At 37.4% G+C, this 12750-nt stretch overlaps 1 protein-coding gene across 1 annotated transcript; it reads left to right on the top strand.

The window, feature by feature from the left end:
- Window positions 1–4844: 4844 nt before the first annotated feature.
- LOC133742042 (12-oxophytodienoate reductase 2-like) lies at window positions 4845–8708 on the top strand. The gene is made up of 5 exons (XM_062169734.1): window positions 4845–5149; window positions 6370–6510; window positions 6623–6753; window positions 7373–7543; window positions 7816–8708. The coding sequence occupies exons 1-5, from the start codon at window positions 5079–5081 to the stop codon at window positions 8394–8396; spliced, it is 1095 nt and encodes a 364-aa protein (XP_062025718.1). The 5' UTR covers window positions 4845–5078; the 3' UTR covers window positions 8397–8708.
- Window positions 8709–12750: the final 4042 nt, after the last annotated feature.

Here is a 12750-nt window from a genome sequence, read left to right as displayed (position 1 = left end):
TGAAGAAGATGAATTGTTGAATAAGCCTTGGAAGCTTGTACTATCATATTCAACAACAAATATGTAATACTACTGAGGCCGGGTTAGTATATTTGCCACATTACTACTAAAAGTCAATATACTTATTGGCATTGCATCTAAGAATCTGTATACTTGTTGTCATTGATATTCACATTCAGTAATTGACATTTTTATTGGATAAGTCTATTTACAGACATTGCTATTGACCATCAGTGTACTTACAACATTTGCTACTGACCATCAGTATATATACTTACAACATTTGCTACTGACTGTCAGTACTTACTGAAAAGTAATAACAAACACTATGAAGAAGTTGAATTAATATAATCAAAGCTCTAATTGTAAATAGAACTAAGATTTTATAGAATTTACAATACCAAAGTTTCATTTATTATAAAAAGGTTAGTAAATTACTACAATTTCCTCACAAATGAACTTAAAATAGATATTATAAGTTTTCCAAATTAATGTTTCACGACATCCAATTGCTCAATTTGCAAATTACATAATAAACTGACCTAGCGCTCTGCTAGGGTTTATCGTTGGCCTCCCTCCTTCGACAAAATATCCAAATTTCCAAACCCTGATGGTCATGACCATTGCTAGCCTTGTGGCTAATTGTCTCTTTCTTTCAGTTGCTTTCGCTTTGGCGCATGGATTGCCGCCTTGGACAGAGATCCTTATGGTTGCTGTCGAGGATGGTAGGTGTGTTTGCTTGATTGGTCTGAGGTTAAGATCCGATTGGGTGAATCTGTGGTGGTCTATGGTGGATCGGCATGTCTGGATCTTGGATAGAGGTTGCACGGCTGGTGACTATGTTGAGAGTTTTACAGTCAACATGAATGGAGGTTGGGGACAGTGAGTTTGGGTCTCCTCAAATTACAGCTGGGTTTGTAGCGGCTAGTGTTGGTATCTCTGTTCCCGATCTGGTGTTTGCAAAGGCCAACGTTGGTGATTGGGTTGCTGATTGGATGACTGATCCAAGCCAGAATGCTCCGGGGATGATGGCTGCGAGGTCTGACATTGGTGTTGGCGTAGAGTGCGGCGAAGATCGCTGGCAGAACTGGGGTGAGCGCGGGGGTATGGTGGTTTGCTCGTCGTCGGTGCTGTTTCGCTTGGAATCAGATCCATATGCTACCAGCGGTGGTGGAAGCGCGGGCGAGGTCCTCCGGCGAGTGGTGTTCGGTGGAGGGGGCAGGGCTGTCTTCTCACTTAGGGTTTGCCCTAGATGGGTTGATTGGGCTGCGAGGGACTTGTCTTGGGCGTGGCCGGTTGTGTTGCTTTTCATTTTCAATTTTGTTTGGGCCTTCATCTTTTTGTTTTGAAAGATGATGGGCTTGTTTATTTCTTACTTTGAGTGGGAAAAATCACAAAGAAAAGAGAGACTTGTTGAGCCCATGAGGTGTTATTTTTATTCCTTGGGCTTCTACTTTTATTTGTTTGGGCTTAATCCTAGAGGATGGGTGTACTAGGAGATTACTAGTTTAGTTTGCTCTGTTTAGGGGTGGATTTGTAGTAGTTTCTACGGAACGGTTCTTTCTGTAGCCCCCATAGGGGGGGATCGTTTTTGTACTGCTTGCTAAGCTGCATAATGGACGACCTCTTCTACTAAAAAAAAAAAAAATATATTATAAGTTTTCCAACTATGTCATCCCAAAAGACCACATTAAACAGCTTCACTCATGTTCTCGAAGCCTAAAAAAGCAGTCTTCATCTTGATATGTAACAGAAGCATAATCATGAAGTGAGTACCTCAATAGGAACATATTCACAAATGTTATTGACCTTCAGTAACAAACAACAATATGAACAATATTAAGGGGGAAAAAACGCGTATGTAAGTATCCTAAAACTCAATTAAGCACACTAAAATTAAATGCGTCAAACATAAGTACAGACTCCATGTCAATTCCACCATTTGGCATATAATATTAATCAAGAACTCTAGAGCCTAGGAATCAATTGGAAGGATTCGGCTTTCAAATTTCTCAGTGATAAAGAAATGTATCTATCTCCTCTTATAGCATGAAATCAATATGCATAAGAAATTGACTCTAACTGAATAGAAAAATAGGAATTACCCATTTCAAATCCTTACTTGCAGATTCACATCATATCTCTATCATAGCCTGAAATCAACATGTAGAAAAACTATTCCTGATCTGATAGAAAAATAGGAAATTACCCATTTCAAATCCTTACAATTGCAAATTCTCATCAATCTCTCTCATTTCAAATCCTTACAATTGCAGATCCTCATCTCCTGTCTCTCTCTCTCTCTGAATGAACCAAATCTAACCATATCGGCGGATCTATCAATGATATAAGAAGGGTACCTCTGTCAATTCCAATCTAATAGAATAATAATAAAAACAAAAGAAAATATCCCAATGATTTAGCTGACTGCAAGGGCTATCTAGGCAATCCGCATGGGAATCAATTAATGGGCCACTGCACATGGTAAATAATTGGCTGGGTTTGTAGTTATTGGAAAGTTTGATCTTTCTCACAGGTAAACCTGCTTCATCTTTCTCTCTACATTGTTACATTGGTTGATATTGCTAAAAGCCCAAGAACAGGTTTTGGTTTTCTCATCTTCCATATTTGGAATTGGCTATAGGCCACCCCTAATTAGACACAGATTTATAACCGTATCATTTGATATATTAAAGGACATCCTCATCTATTTTCCGTATTCTTTACTTTATAGATAATGATAACTGTGTAGTAAAAATGGTCAAATTAATAAAATATTATATTAAACCAATTAGAGATAGTCATCCGTATGTAATGATAAAGTAAAAATTAGAAATGCAAACATGAAAAATAAACATTTAGAATAAAATTCATTTACATACGATTAAAAGTATCTATAATATTTGACACAATTAACCGTGTCTAGGAATTTTCACTGATAAAGGTGTCCTTTCATTTTCCACACACAACCGTGTGCAAATGTTGCACCACAATATTACTTCATTGAAAAAAATATTAATTTTAAGTTACCAACACATTTTCTCTAATTTCATTTATTTTATATCCAATTATATCAAAAAGGGAAAAGAAGAAATGCACATTTATCCAAAATACGGGATAACCACCGTTTTCACCTCCCCCTTGGCCCCTTTATCTCTTCCACTCACACTTTAAAAGTTTTATCTCATCCATTCAGTCATTCACACTTAAAAGTTTTTTAATTTCAGTTACCTCTTTCAAACTTGGATCTTTTATTGAACTGGGCATATACATACACAGAAGTGGGATACAATGTTCTTCATCAACAGGTAAAATCAGCCCTTGAACTTAAATTTTAGATTCATGCTTTGAGATTTAAGGTATAATTATGATTAATATTCATCCATTTGCTCATCTCACAGAATAGATCGAGATCAACGTGCACCTATTCGCTCATTTGCTGGGTTCGATATAGCCTCCAATCCTCCATCACCGTCTTAATTGATTGCAGATGACACGGTGAGTTGAGAGTGAGCGAATGCGAGAGATCGTTTTGTTTCAATTAGAGGCTAGGTAGCTCTGGCTTAATCAAATTGATGGATGAGGATGTGAAGGGGAGATAAGAGAGAGGGCGGAGGAAGAGGATTGGGTTGCCTTGATCCGGCGACCGGATAAATATCGAATCAAAACAACAAATATAAAAATGAAATATAAATTTTCTTTTGAATATTAAATAAATAAAAATTTGAATTAAGACAAACAAATAAAATTGGAATAAAAAGGAAAAAAAATATTTGTATATTTTGATTACTATATAAACAGAAATTAAGAGAAAATTAGGAGAGAGAAACAAAAACATTAATACAAAATTTAAAATAAAATAAAAAACAGAGACACCAAAGTCAAAAGCGTGGCTTTTGGTTACTGGAGCCTGCAATAGAGAATACCATTCTTCATTCCGTGGTTGCACCGTACCTAATGACTTTTTGATACAGTTATCCATATCCTCTAGAGCAAAAGATACAGAAAAATTAGAGTATTTTATAAGGCATATGCTAGTAGTAACTAGGAAGCTGAAAAAGTTTACTTCTTTTTGTGTATTGTAAATGGAATTTTTCACTGGTAGTCTGGTAGTGTAGCATCTTCTTCAACCATGGGTTGTTTGCTCTTTTAGTTTGAATGAACAATGGAGATGATAAGAACCTTCATTGGCTGGGTTTGTACTATTGTTATGTAGAATTAGCATATTCACATCACTTCTAAACTTAGATGACCCGTTGTTTGCGGAAAGTCCCAATTGGTGAACAAGGAAAATGAAAAAAGTTGACTGCTTTTGTGTTTTCTCAAATTAGTTTAGCTATGCTCTTTGCTTGTAGCTTAGCTTACATCACTTCAAACCTATGATTCACTAGTAGTTTAGCGTATTATGCCACCTTGGATATGTTTGAGATAGAGAGACATTTAATCGCAATTATAATTTAATAATTGAGTAAAGGCTAAAATTGTCTTTTGACATTTAAATGGGTAACTGAGCACATATACCTTTTAATAGAGTAAGTGAGCTCTTATTAGGCTAAATTTGAGCATTTAGTCAATAACCCTTTTGGTTAACTATACCGTTTTAATTTGGTTAACTATACCGTTCTCATTACGCATCTTATTGACCGGTTTCAGGAAGAGTGTAGGCTTCGCTTGTGTTGGGTTCATGAAGAAACAAAAAAAAAAACAACAACAGAAAAGGAAAAGTAACGTCTGAGCTAACAGGTGCACGACGTCACCCTCTGCTTTTGCATTATCTTCTTTGGGACCCTATCGCTCGAAATCGAATTCCAAGTTCCAACATAAAAGGAAGACCTCAATTATCAATTGATAACTCGTTTTCAAAGAAAGACAAAATCTTACGGCCACCCGTCAAGTCAACACTGGCAGCTCTCGGTAAATACTTCCCAGTTCTTAAATCTCCCAGTTCCAAACAGCCGAGGTTGTCTTCTAGCGCATTCTCAAACGTATAAAGACCCAATTATGTCTTCCGTTCATTTCCAGACCAGAACTATTAAAGCTCCAAGAACTTGAAGTACCCAGATTGCAAGGTCAGATAGATGGCTAACCAAGCTCCCACACTTCCTCTTCTTACTCCTTACAAAATGGGAAAGTTTGATCTTTCTCACAGGTAAACTTGCTTTAAGCTTTCCCTCTGCATTGCATGTGTTACATTGGTTGATATTATTGCTAAGACCCCAAGAACAGGTTTTGGTTTTCTCATCTTCCAAATTTGGAATTGGATCATTTTGTTTGTGCATTAGTTGACCATAATATGATCTGGGTTTTGGTTTGTAAACTCAGAAGATGTGTTTGTGGGAACTCCCAATTGAACTGGGTTATGATTTTCCATGATATGATCTGGGTTTGGTTGTGTAAGGTTAGAAGACCAGGTGTTTGAGGGAAGTCCCAATTGAGAGAACTAGGAAGATGAAAAAGTATACTTCTTTTTGTGAATTGTAAATGGAATTTTTCACTGGTAGTGTAGCATCTTCTTCAACCAAGGGTTATTTGTTCTTTTAGTTATGAACAATGGAGATGATAATCTGGAACTTCATTGGCTGGGTTTGTACTATTGTTATGTAGAATTCGCATATTCACATCACTTCTAAACTTAGATGACATTGTTTGCGGAAAGTCCCAATTGGTGAACAAGATAAAATGAAAAAAGTTGACTGCTTTTGTGTTTTCTCAAATTAGTTTAGCTATGCTCTTTGCGTGTAGCTTAGCTTACATCACTTCAAACGTATGATTCACTTGTAGTTTAGCATCTTCTGCCACCAAGCATTTCTTTGATCTTTAAGTTTGAATGAACAATCAAGGCCATACTTTCAAACATTGGAGAGTTCAAAAGGCCAAATTCTTGTTATATCTTTGTAACTAGAACATTGCAAATGGTATAGGTGGTCAGCAGTGAAAGGACAGAAATTAGAATCAATAAGCTTCACAATATCTGCGTAGATGATTACTACGACTGACACATTAATAATCAATTGATGTTTCCGCCAGACGGGGATGGTACATGTGTGGGGTGTGAAGCCAGAAGGGTTCGTTACAACTGAACTGTCGCTTTGAATTCATCATTAAATTTCTATTTTAGTTGCAATTTATTAGGAAAAAGTATTGCCTTTCCTCCTTGAGCATTTCATAATCCAATCCGGTTTATGTTTGTTAATGTTTCATATTTTGTTTGGCTTATATAATATCATAAGATTTTCAAGAGCTAGTTATGTTATCTCTTTCAAACTTGTCACTGGTCATAGAGATGTAATTTCGTAAATACTGCCAGTGTCCAGTAAGACAGTATTGAAGGTTGTATTAATAAGTGTTTAATTTGTTTATTTATTCCAGAATTGTTTTAGCACCAATGACTAGACAGAGATCATATGGAAATGTTCCCCAGCCACATGCCATCTTATATTACTCTCAGAGAACATCTAAAGGAGGTCTTCTCATAGCTGAAGCCACTGGAGTTTCTGACACAGCACAAGGGTAACTTTAAGAATAACTATCAAGTTTCTTTCTGTAAAATCTTAGATGCAGTAGAATTTGCAACTTCCCTATTGAAAATTTTGATCGCTTTTTGTTTCTTTCATATGTGAAGGTATCCAGATACTCCTGGTATTTGGACAAAGGAGCAAGTTGAAGCATGGAAACCCATTGTCAATGCTGTACATGCTAGAGGGGGTATCTTCTTCTGTCAGATTTGGCATGTGGGGAGGGTTTCAAATGCTGGTGCGTTCCTGACTTAGGGTTTAGGGTACCTTTATGACTTAACTTTATCGTAGAAACCCTTGTGCGCATAAGTGACTAATTAGACTAGTGAAGCATTTGAAAGCTAATTGTTTTCCCTTGGGTGTGTTCTTTATTTTATTATTTTTGTTTTTTTATTTTTATTTTTTTTGTGATAGGGGTTTGGCTTCCTTAGGTTATTAGGAAAATAGAAAGTTTCAAGGTGGATGAAGTTTGATAAATTTAAATAACTTAGAATTTAGAACTAGTGTAGCATCTGCTATGCCTCATAACAAGTGAATGACTGTGGCTGATGATATCTTGTTTCTCTGTTGGCGATATATTATGGTTTCTTAAGATCTCAGATTGGTATCTATGGTACCATTTTATGCCAAGTCAACCCGGAGAATAACATGAAAGATTGATATGTTTGATTGGGTCCACAGAACCTGCATGCATAGTATCTGTATTTTACTGAATGATCTAAACCTATCCTATTATAAACTTCTTTTTCACCAATATTAATTGTTATTATATGGGGTTGTTGTAGCTCAATGAATTGGATATTCCTTCAATATGATCTATTGTGTCTCATGGTGATTCTATCCCTATTTGCTTATAGGCTTTCAGCCAAATGGGCAAGCTCCAATCTCTTCTACTGACAAGCCCCTAACGCCCCAAGCTAATGGCGTCGATGTTGCCCAGTTCACCCCTCCAAGACGATTAAGGACAGATGAAATTCCTCAAATTGTCAATGATTTTAGACATGCTGCAAGGAATGCTATGGAAGCTGGTAATCCTTTTTAAGTTAAATATGAAATAAATATACATGTCCTTTTACAGAAACGTATTATATCAAAGTGTGGTGCCAAAAATGTCTTGTTAGAAGATAAAAAAGTTGTAGTAGACAAAAAAAAGGGTACAAGTCTTCTAGGAATAACAATTTCTTACTTTCACTTCGTTATATGATCAATAAGTTACCATTTTATCTTCGTTTTAGTTTTGGGGAACGACAAGTTTCAACAGTCTTCGCTACACTAATATTATTGTTTGTTGATTTCATAGGCTTTGATGGGGTTGAAATTCATGGCGCCCAAGGCTACCTTATCGATCAATTTTTAAAAGATCAAGTAAATGATCGAACAGACCAATATGGTGGATCTCTAGAAAAACGTTGCCGATTTGCACTAGACATTGTTGAAGCTGTTGTCAACGAGATAGGAGCAGATAAAGTTGGAATTAGATTATCTCCATTTGAATCCGGAGATTCTAATCCAAAGGAATTGGGACTCTATCTAGTCAATTCCTTGAACAAATATGGAATCCTGTACTGCCACATGTTTGAGCCAGGAATGACGACAGTTGGGGAAAAAATTGAATGTCCCCACAGTCTTGTACCCATGAGAAAGGCTTTTAATGGTACCTTCATTGCTACTGGTGGTTTTGACAGGGAAGATGGGAACAATGATGTGGCTGAGAGCCGTGCAGATCTTATTGCTTTTGGTCGTTGGTTCTTGGCTAATCCAGATTTGCCAAAGAGATTTGAGCTTAATGCTCCTCTAAATAAGTACAACATAGATACATTCTGCATATCTGATCCGGTTCTTGGTTACACTGATTATCCATTTCTTGACAGCACTACTTGAGTTTCCAGCTGAGTATGGGAAGCTTGAACTCGCTTATATATTATTCCTGCATTGGTCTGCTTTAAAGTTTTCTTTTTACTTTTCTTTCATGGTATGTACAATTAAAATACCAAGGGGTAGAGGCTGGTTGACCAGACTGTAGAGTTCTCAGTTGGTATAGTGTAATTGTTTGATATTGTAAGTCGTACCAGACTCTTCAAGTGCCCTGTCAAGTGTCTTATTGTAGCTTGTGGCTACGTGAAGATGCAAACTGATTGTAGCCTTGTAGAAGATGATTTTAATAAAAATGGCCTGTCTTTTGACTTGTACCAACTACTGGATCTCCTGTTTGTCTGTACTCTGTATCTTAATTATGAGAGATACCCCAGGAAATTATAACTTCTGAAATCTGAACTTTGCTGTTGACTGTGGTCAACTTGATTTTATTGTTTGCATTAACTTGTAATTGAAAATACATTATAAGGTAAAACTAAACGTTGAGAATCCATGCTAGTCCTATAACTTCTACTCTTCCATGATCATGATTCTTCATCATCATATTGGTTCAAACCCCTGTATGAAGATGAAGTTTTATCTTTCCTGGTGATTGGTGAGCTTTGTGGCTAAGTTTTTTGAAGTTCAACTTAGAAAGAATTGTGGATTGTGAATTTGGGCAGGTCTAGACTATGGAGATGGTGAAGAAAGCATGCAAATGTCTCTTCCAGATTCCAGAAACATGAACCAGTCGGATTATTTCACAGGTAGATGTTCCTCTTCACTCTCTACTCATTGGTCGAACTGTAGTTTCCCTGAAATTGTAAGAGGTTGGGACATTTCATTGCCTAAGGAACTGCCATGTGCTCTGCTGGTTGGAAATTCATGGATCGGTTTATGCAATTAGGCAAGTTGGGGGGGGGGGGGAATTATATTAGGTAAGTAGGGGATTTTTGGTTCCTGGTCCCAACTGAAGGAATAAAGACACACCTGTGTCTGCTAATCATATGTTTTTATACAAAAAAAATGAAAAAACCAACTGAGAAACCAAATAGATCAGATAATACGTAGAGGATAGGACTCTTATATGTCTGCTCATGCTCCCACAACTCCTCTCCTTACTCCTTACAAATTAGGAAAATTCAATTTTTCTAGGTCTTCTCTACGTTTCACATTATATTGTTAGGTCTATAATTGCATAGTAATTTTTCTCCTACTCTTACTTTTCTGCTTAATCCTTGTATTGCTTTCTTTATATTTATTTTTAAATCATGCTAGGAAATTAAGTGAAGGCTCGGAAACGCATCCAAACGATGAACATTGCACACTTTTCCGTCAAATCCAAATGAAGCCAAGCCAAAAGGAAGAAAGAAGCAAAACACACTAGAAGACGAAAAAGTACCTTGCCGGAAATCAGCCTGATTCAGGCAACCTTCTGAAGGCACAAGAAGGCGGAGCAACACACTTTCCGATGGAGTCAAGGAAGAATCAAGGTCGGAGGAAGAAAAGAGAAAAAAATGGCACAAGAAGACGGAAAAAACAGCTTGTTGTGGCATGGTGGTGGAGCAGCCAATAACGGCTAGTTTGACATGGAGGGGAACTTTGGTACATTTAAATTTAAATGTAAAAGAGAAGATGACAAGTAGTCCATTCTTTTTTGGACCAAGATCCAATTTTTATGTTTACATGTTTTGTCTAGTACATCTCCACCCTTCATTACTTTTGATCTTCACCCTCCGTTCATCACCGTAAGCCTTTAAATATATCATCTCCCATTCTTGCCATCCACTTCCATTTTACTCTCTCATTTTTCACACAAAAACTCTCTCTTTTCTCTCTAGTTCATAGTTTTAGAGCTTTTGTGTAAGAGAAAGGTGTGTAGCTTACTTGAGTTTCACCAAAACTAAAGCATTTACACACTTTGATCCATCACTACTCTTGTTTTCACACATTTAGGCCTTATTCTTCATTATTCTTGAATTTTGTGTATGCGTATGGTGTTTTGGGTTGTAAAAATCAAAAATATCATACCTTGAGGCAATTATCTCATCATCTAGTATCTAGGAAGAGCCCTAGGTCTTGGTTTAATCATCATTCTCTACTCTTTCCTCTCTTTAACTTGTTGTTTATGATGTTTATGGCTTGTAATGTGTAATTAATAATAGTTGTCATGAGTAGTTAAATTTGAGGCTAGGGCTAACATGTGTATGAATGTAATTTTCCATATTCTTTGATGTCTATGCATGTTTTGAATCTCTTGGCTACTTTACTTTAATGTCTTGTAAGTGAGTTTTAGATTTGCAATTGAGAAGCATGTTTTAGGAAATTAATGAATTGGAAACATGAACTTAACAAATTCTTGAATCCGTGAGTACGTATTTGTAGCTAAATGGGTACGTGGCTTTGCTTATTCCTAAGGAAAAAAATTAAGCTTCTTGAATTTCTCACCTTGAGCTTAATGCTTGGTGTCATGAGTTTAAAAGTCGAGAAGCCTTCAGTTTTGCGGCATCAAAGCCCTTTAATGTTTTAGCAAATGTAAATGGGACTAAAGTAATCTAGTTTTGCTCTAGTGACATGGTTAGGTTGCATGACTAGTTGGTAGCTCGGTTTCTCTAGCGAAAATCAAGGGAGAATTTATAAAAGCATGTTGTTACATTAAAATTGGATTATATTGTGTGCATGAGTAAGGTTACGTGTGATGCCTAAGTCCCTATGTTTCTCATTTGGTACTGTTTGGCTCCAATTTTGTTGCAGCTGGTCAACAGTCTCTTTTCTGCGCGGGCGTGCCAGCACCGTTCGGGTGCGGTCGTCGGGGGTGTCCCTTGACCTGACTTCTTTCAAGCAATTGTGGACGAGGAGAGCACCAACCTCGTCGTGGGATTCTTTGTGCCTCGTGGCGAGGACTTTTGCTGAGCTTCTTGTTAACACAATCGATACTCAATATTGTAGATCGAGCAGAGCGACATCACCGGGAAATGTTGAGATCTTGCTAAAGCGTGACTTTAGCTTGGCTGGGTTGCTAGGGCGTTACCCTTGCTTGGCTGGTTCTGTAACCGTTGTGGTCGCGGCACTACCGTCGGCTCCCGAGGAGACTAGGACCGAAGCACGTTGACAGAGGGTTTGGTGGCACTGAAAGTCGGCTTCTGAGAAGACTAGGACTAGGAGTGAGATCACCGCTAAGAGAAAGAGAAAGAAAGGGAGAGGAGTTGCTCTTAGAGAGGTTTGCTCTAGAGAGAACTTAGATCATCTTAGAGATGTTGTTGTTGTGTTGTGAATGTGTGATTCAGAATGAGAAGAGAAGGTGTTTATATAGGGAAGAAAAAGAAGAGTGAAATGATGAGTGGAAGAAAAATAATGAAAGTGGAATATGAAAGTGATTTGTAAAATATGGAAAAGATAGAGAAATGATGAAATGAAAGCAAGGCATGAAGGTGCAACAACATGGAAGTGATGATGATCTATTAAAGAGATTGTCTTGAAAAATATATCCAAGGAAAAGAAGAAAAGCATCTAGCTTTCTTCATGTGGGTAGGAAACATGAACATGTGAATATTGAGCTGGTTTTAGGTCAGTTTCTGCCCCTTTATTCCTTCAATTATTTCTCCAACAAGCATTCCAAATTTCACTATGACCTCTTCATAAAAAATGTTCCATTATGAGTGTAGATCATCCTGAAAAATTTTCAGATTTTTATTCCATGTGGTTGGGCCGAAAATGCTGCTGGACCTCTTACAGGTCCAGTTTTCCAGTTTTGCTTCTGTAGAAAATTGGGCTGATTGTTTGAAGGCCTTCCACTCAAAAAAAAAACTCTTGCACTCTTCATAAGAAATGATCCTTGGGCTGTCTAGAATGGATCTGGAAAGTTTCAGCACATTTCGATTTCATTTGGTTAGTCTGCCACCCCTCCTTCCTTGTCTAGCTCGGTTTTTTCTAGCCGAAGTAGGAAAATATGCTAAAGTTGACTTGTCATACTTCCATAGTAGGCTTTATTTAGCCTCTAAATATATATTTCGAGCTTGTCGACAATATATAGCTTGAGCCACTGACATTGGCTCAATTTCTCCAAGACACGCCTTGTCAGGCCAAAATGTTCATTTTGGGTCCAAACATTGCCCCCCAGACCTCGAAGTCAAAGGTCCTCGTCTTGACTGAAGACGTCTTGAATCAGCACTCCTCTTATAATGTTGTTGCTCCAAAGCCACTTGTATTGGCTTGACTGTTTCCATATAGGCCTCTAAATAGGCCATAAAGCTTGAATGCCACTATTGAATTGCCTTTGTCATGAACTGACGCTTCCTTTGCCAACTTTATTGCTCCCCATGGATCTGGCAAAACTTGGGCAGGTTGTAGGCAATCAAAACTTTAGCGTGCCCCCCATGCG

Source organism: Rosa rugosa, chromosome 4 (genome assembly GCF_958449725.1).
Source record: "Rosa rugosa chromosome 4, drRosRugo1.1, whole genome shotgun sequence".
Taxonomy (NCBI): Eukaryota; Viridiplantae; Streptophyta; class Magnoliopsida; order Rosales; family Rosaceae; genus Rosa; species Rosa rugosa.
This window is presented reverse-complemented; position numbering and strand designations above follow the sequence as displayed.

Coding starts and splice junctions, on each gene's coding strand:
- LOC133742042 (XM_062169734.1), top strand. CDS start 5,079: ATGGCTAACCAAGCTCCCACACTTCCTCTTCTTACTCCTTACAAAATG. Junction 5,150..6,369: donor AAGTTTGATCTTTCTCACAG/GTAAACTTGCTT, acceptor TATTTATTCCAG/AATTGTTTTAGCACCAATGA. Junction 7,544..7,815: donor AAGGAATGCTATGGAAGCTG/GTAATCCTTTTT, acceptor TTGATTTCATAG/GCTTTGATGGGGTTGAAATT.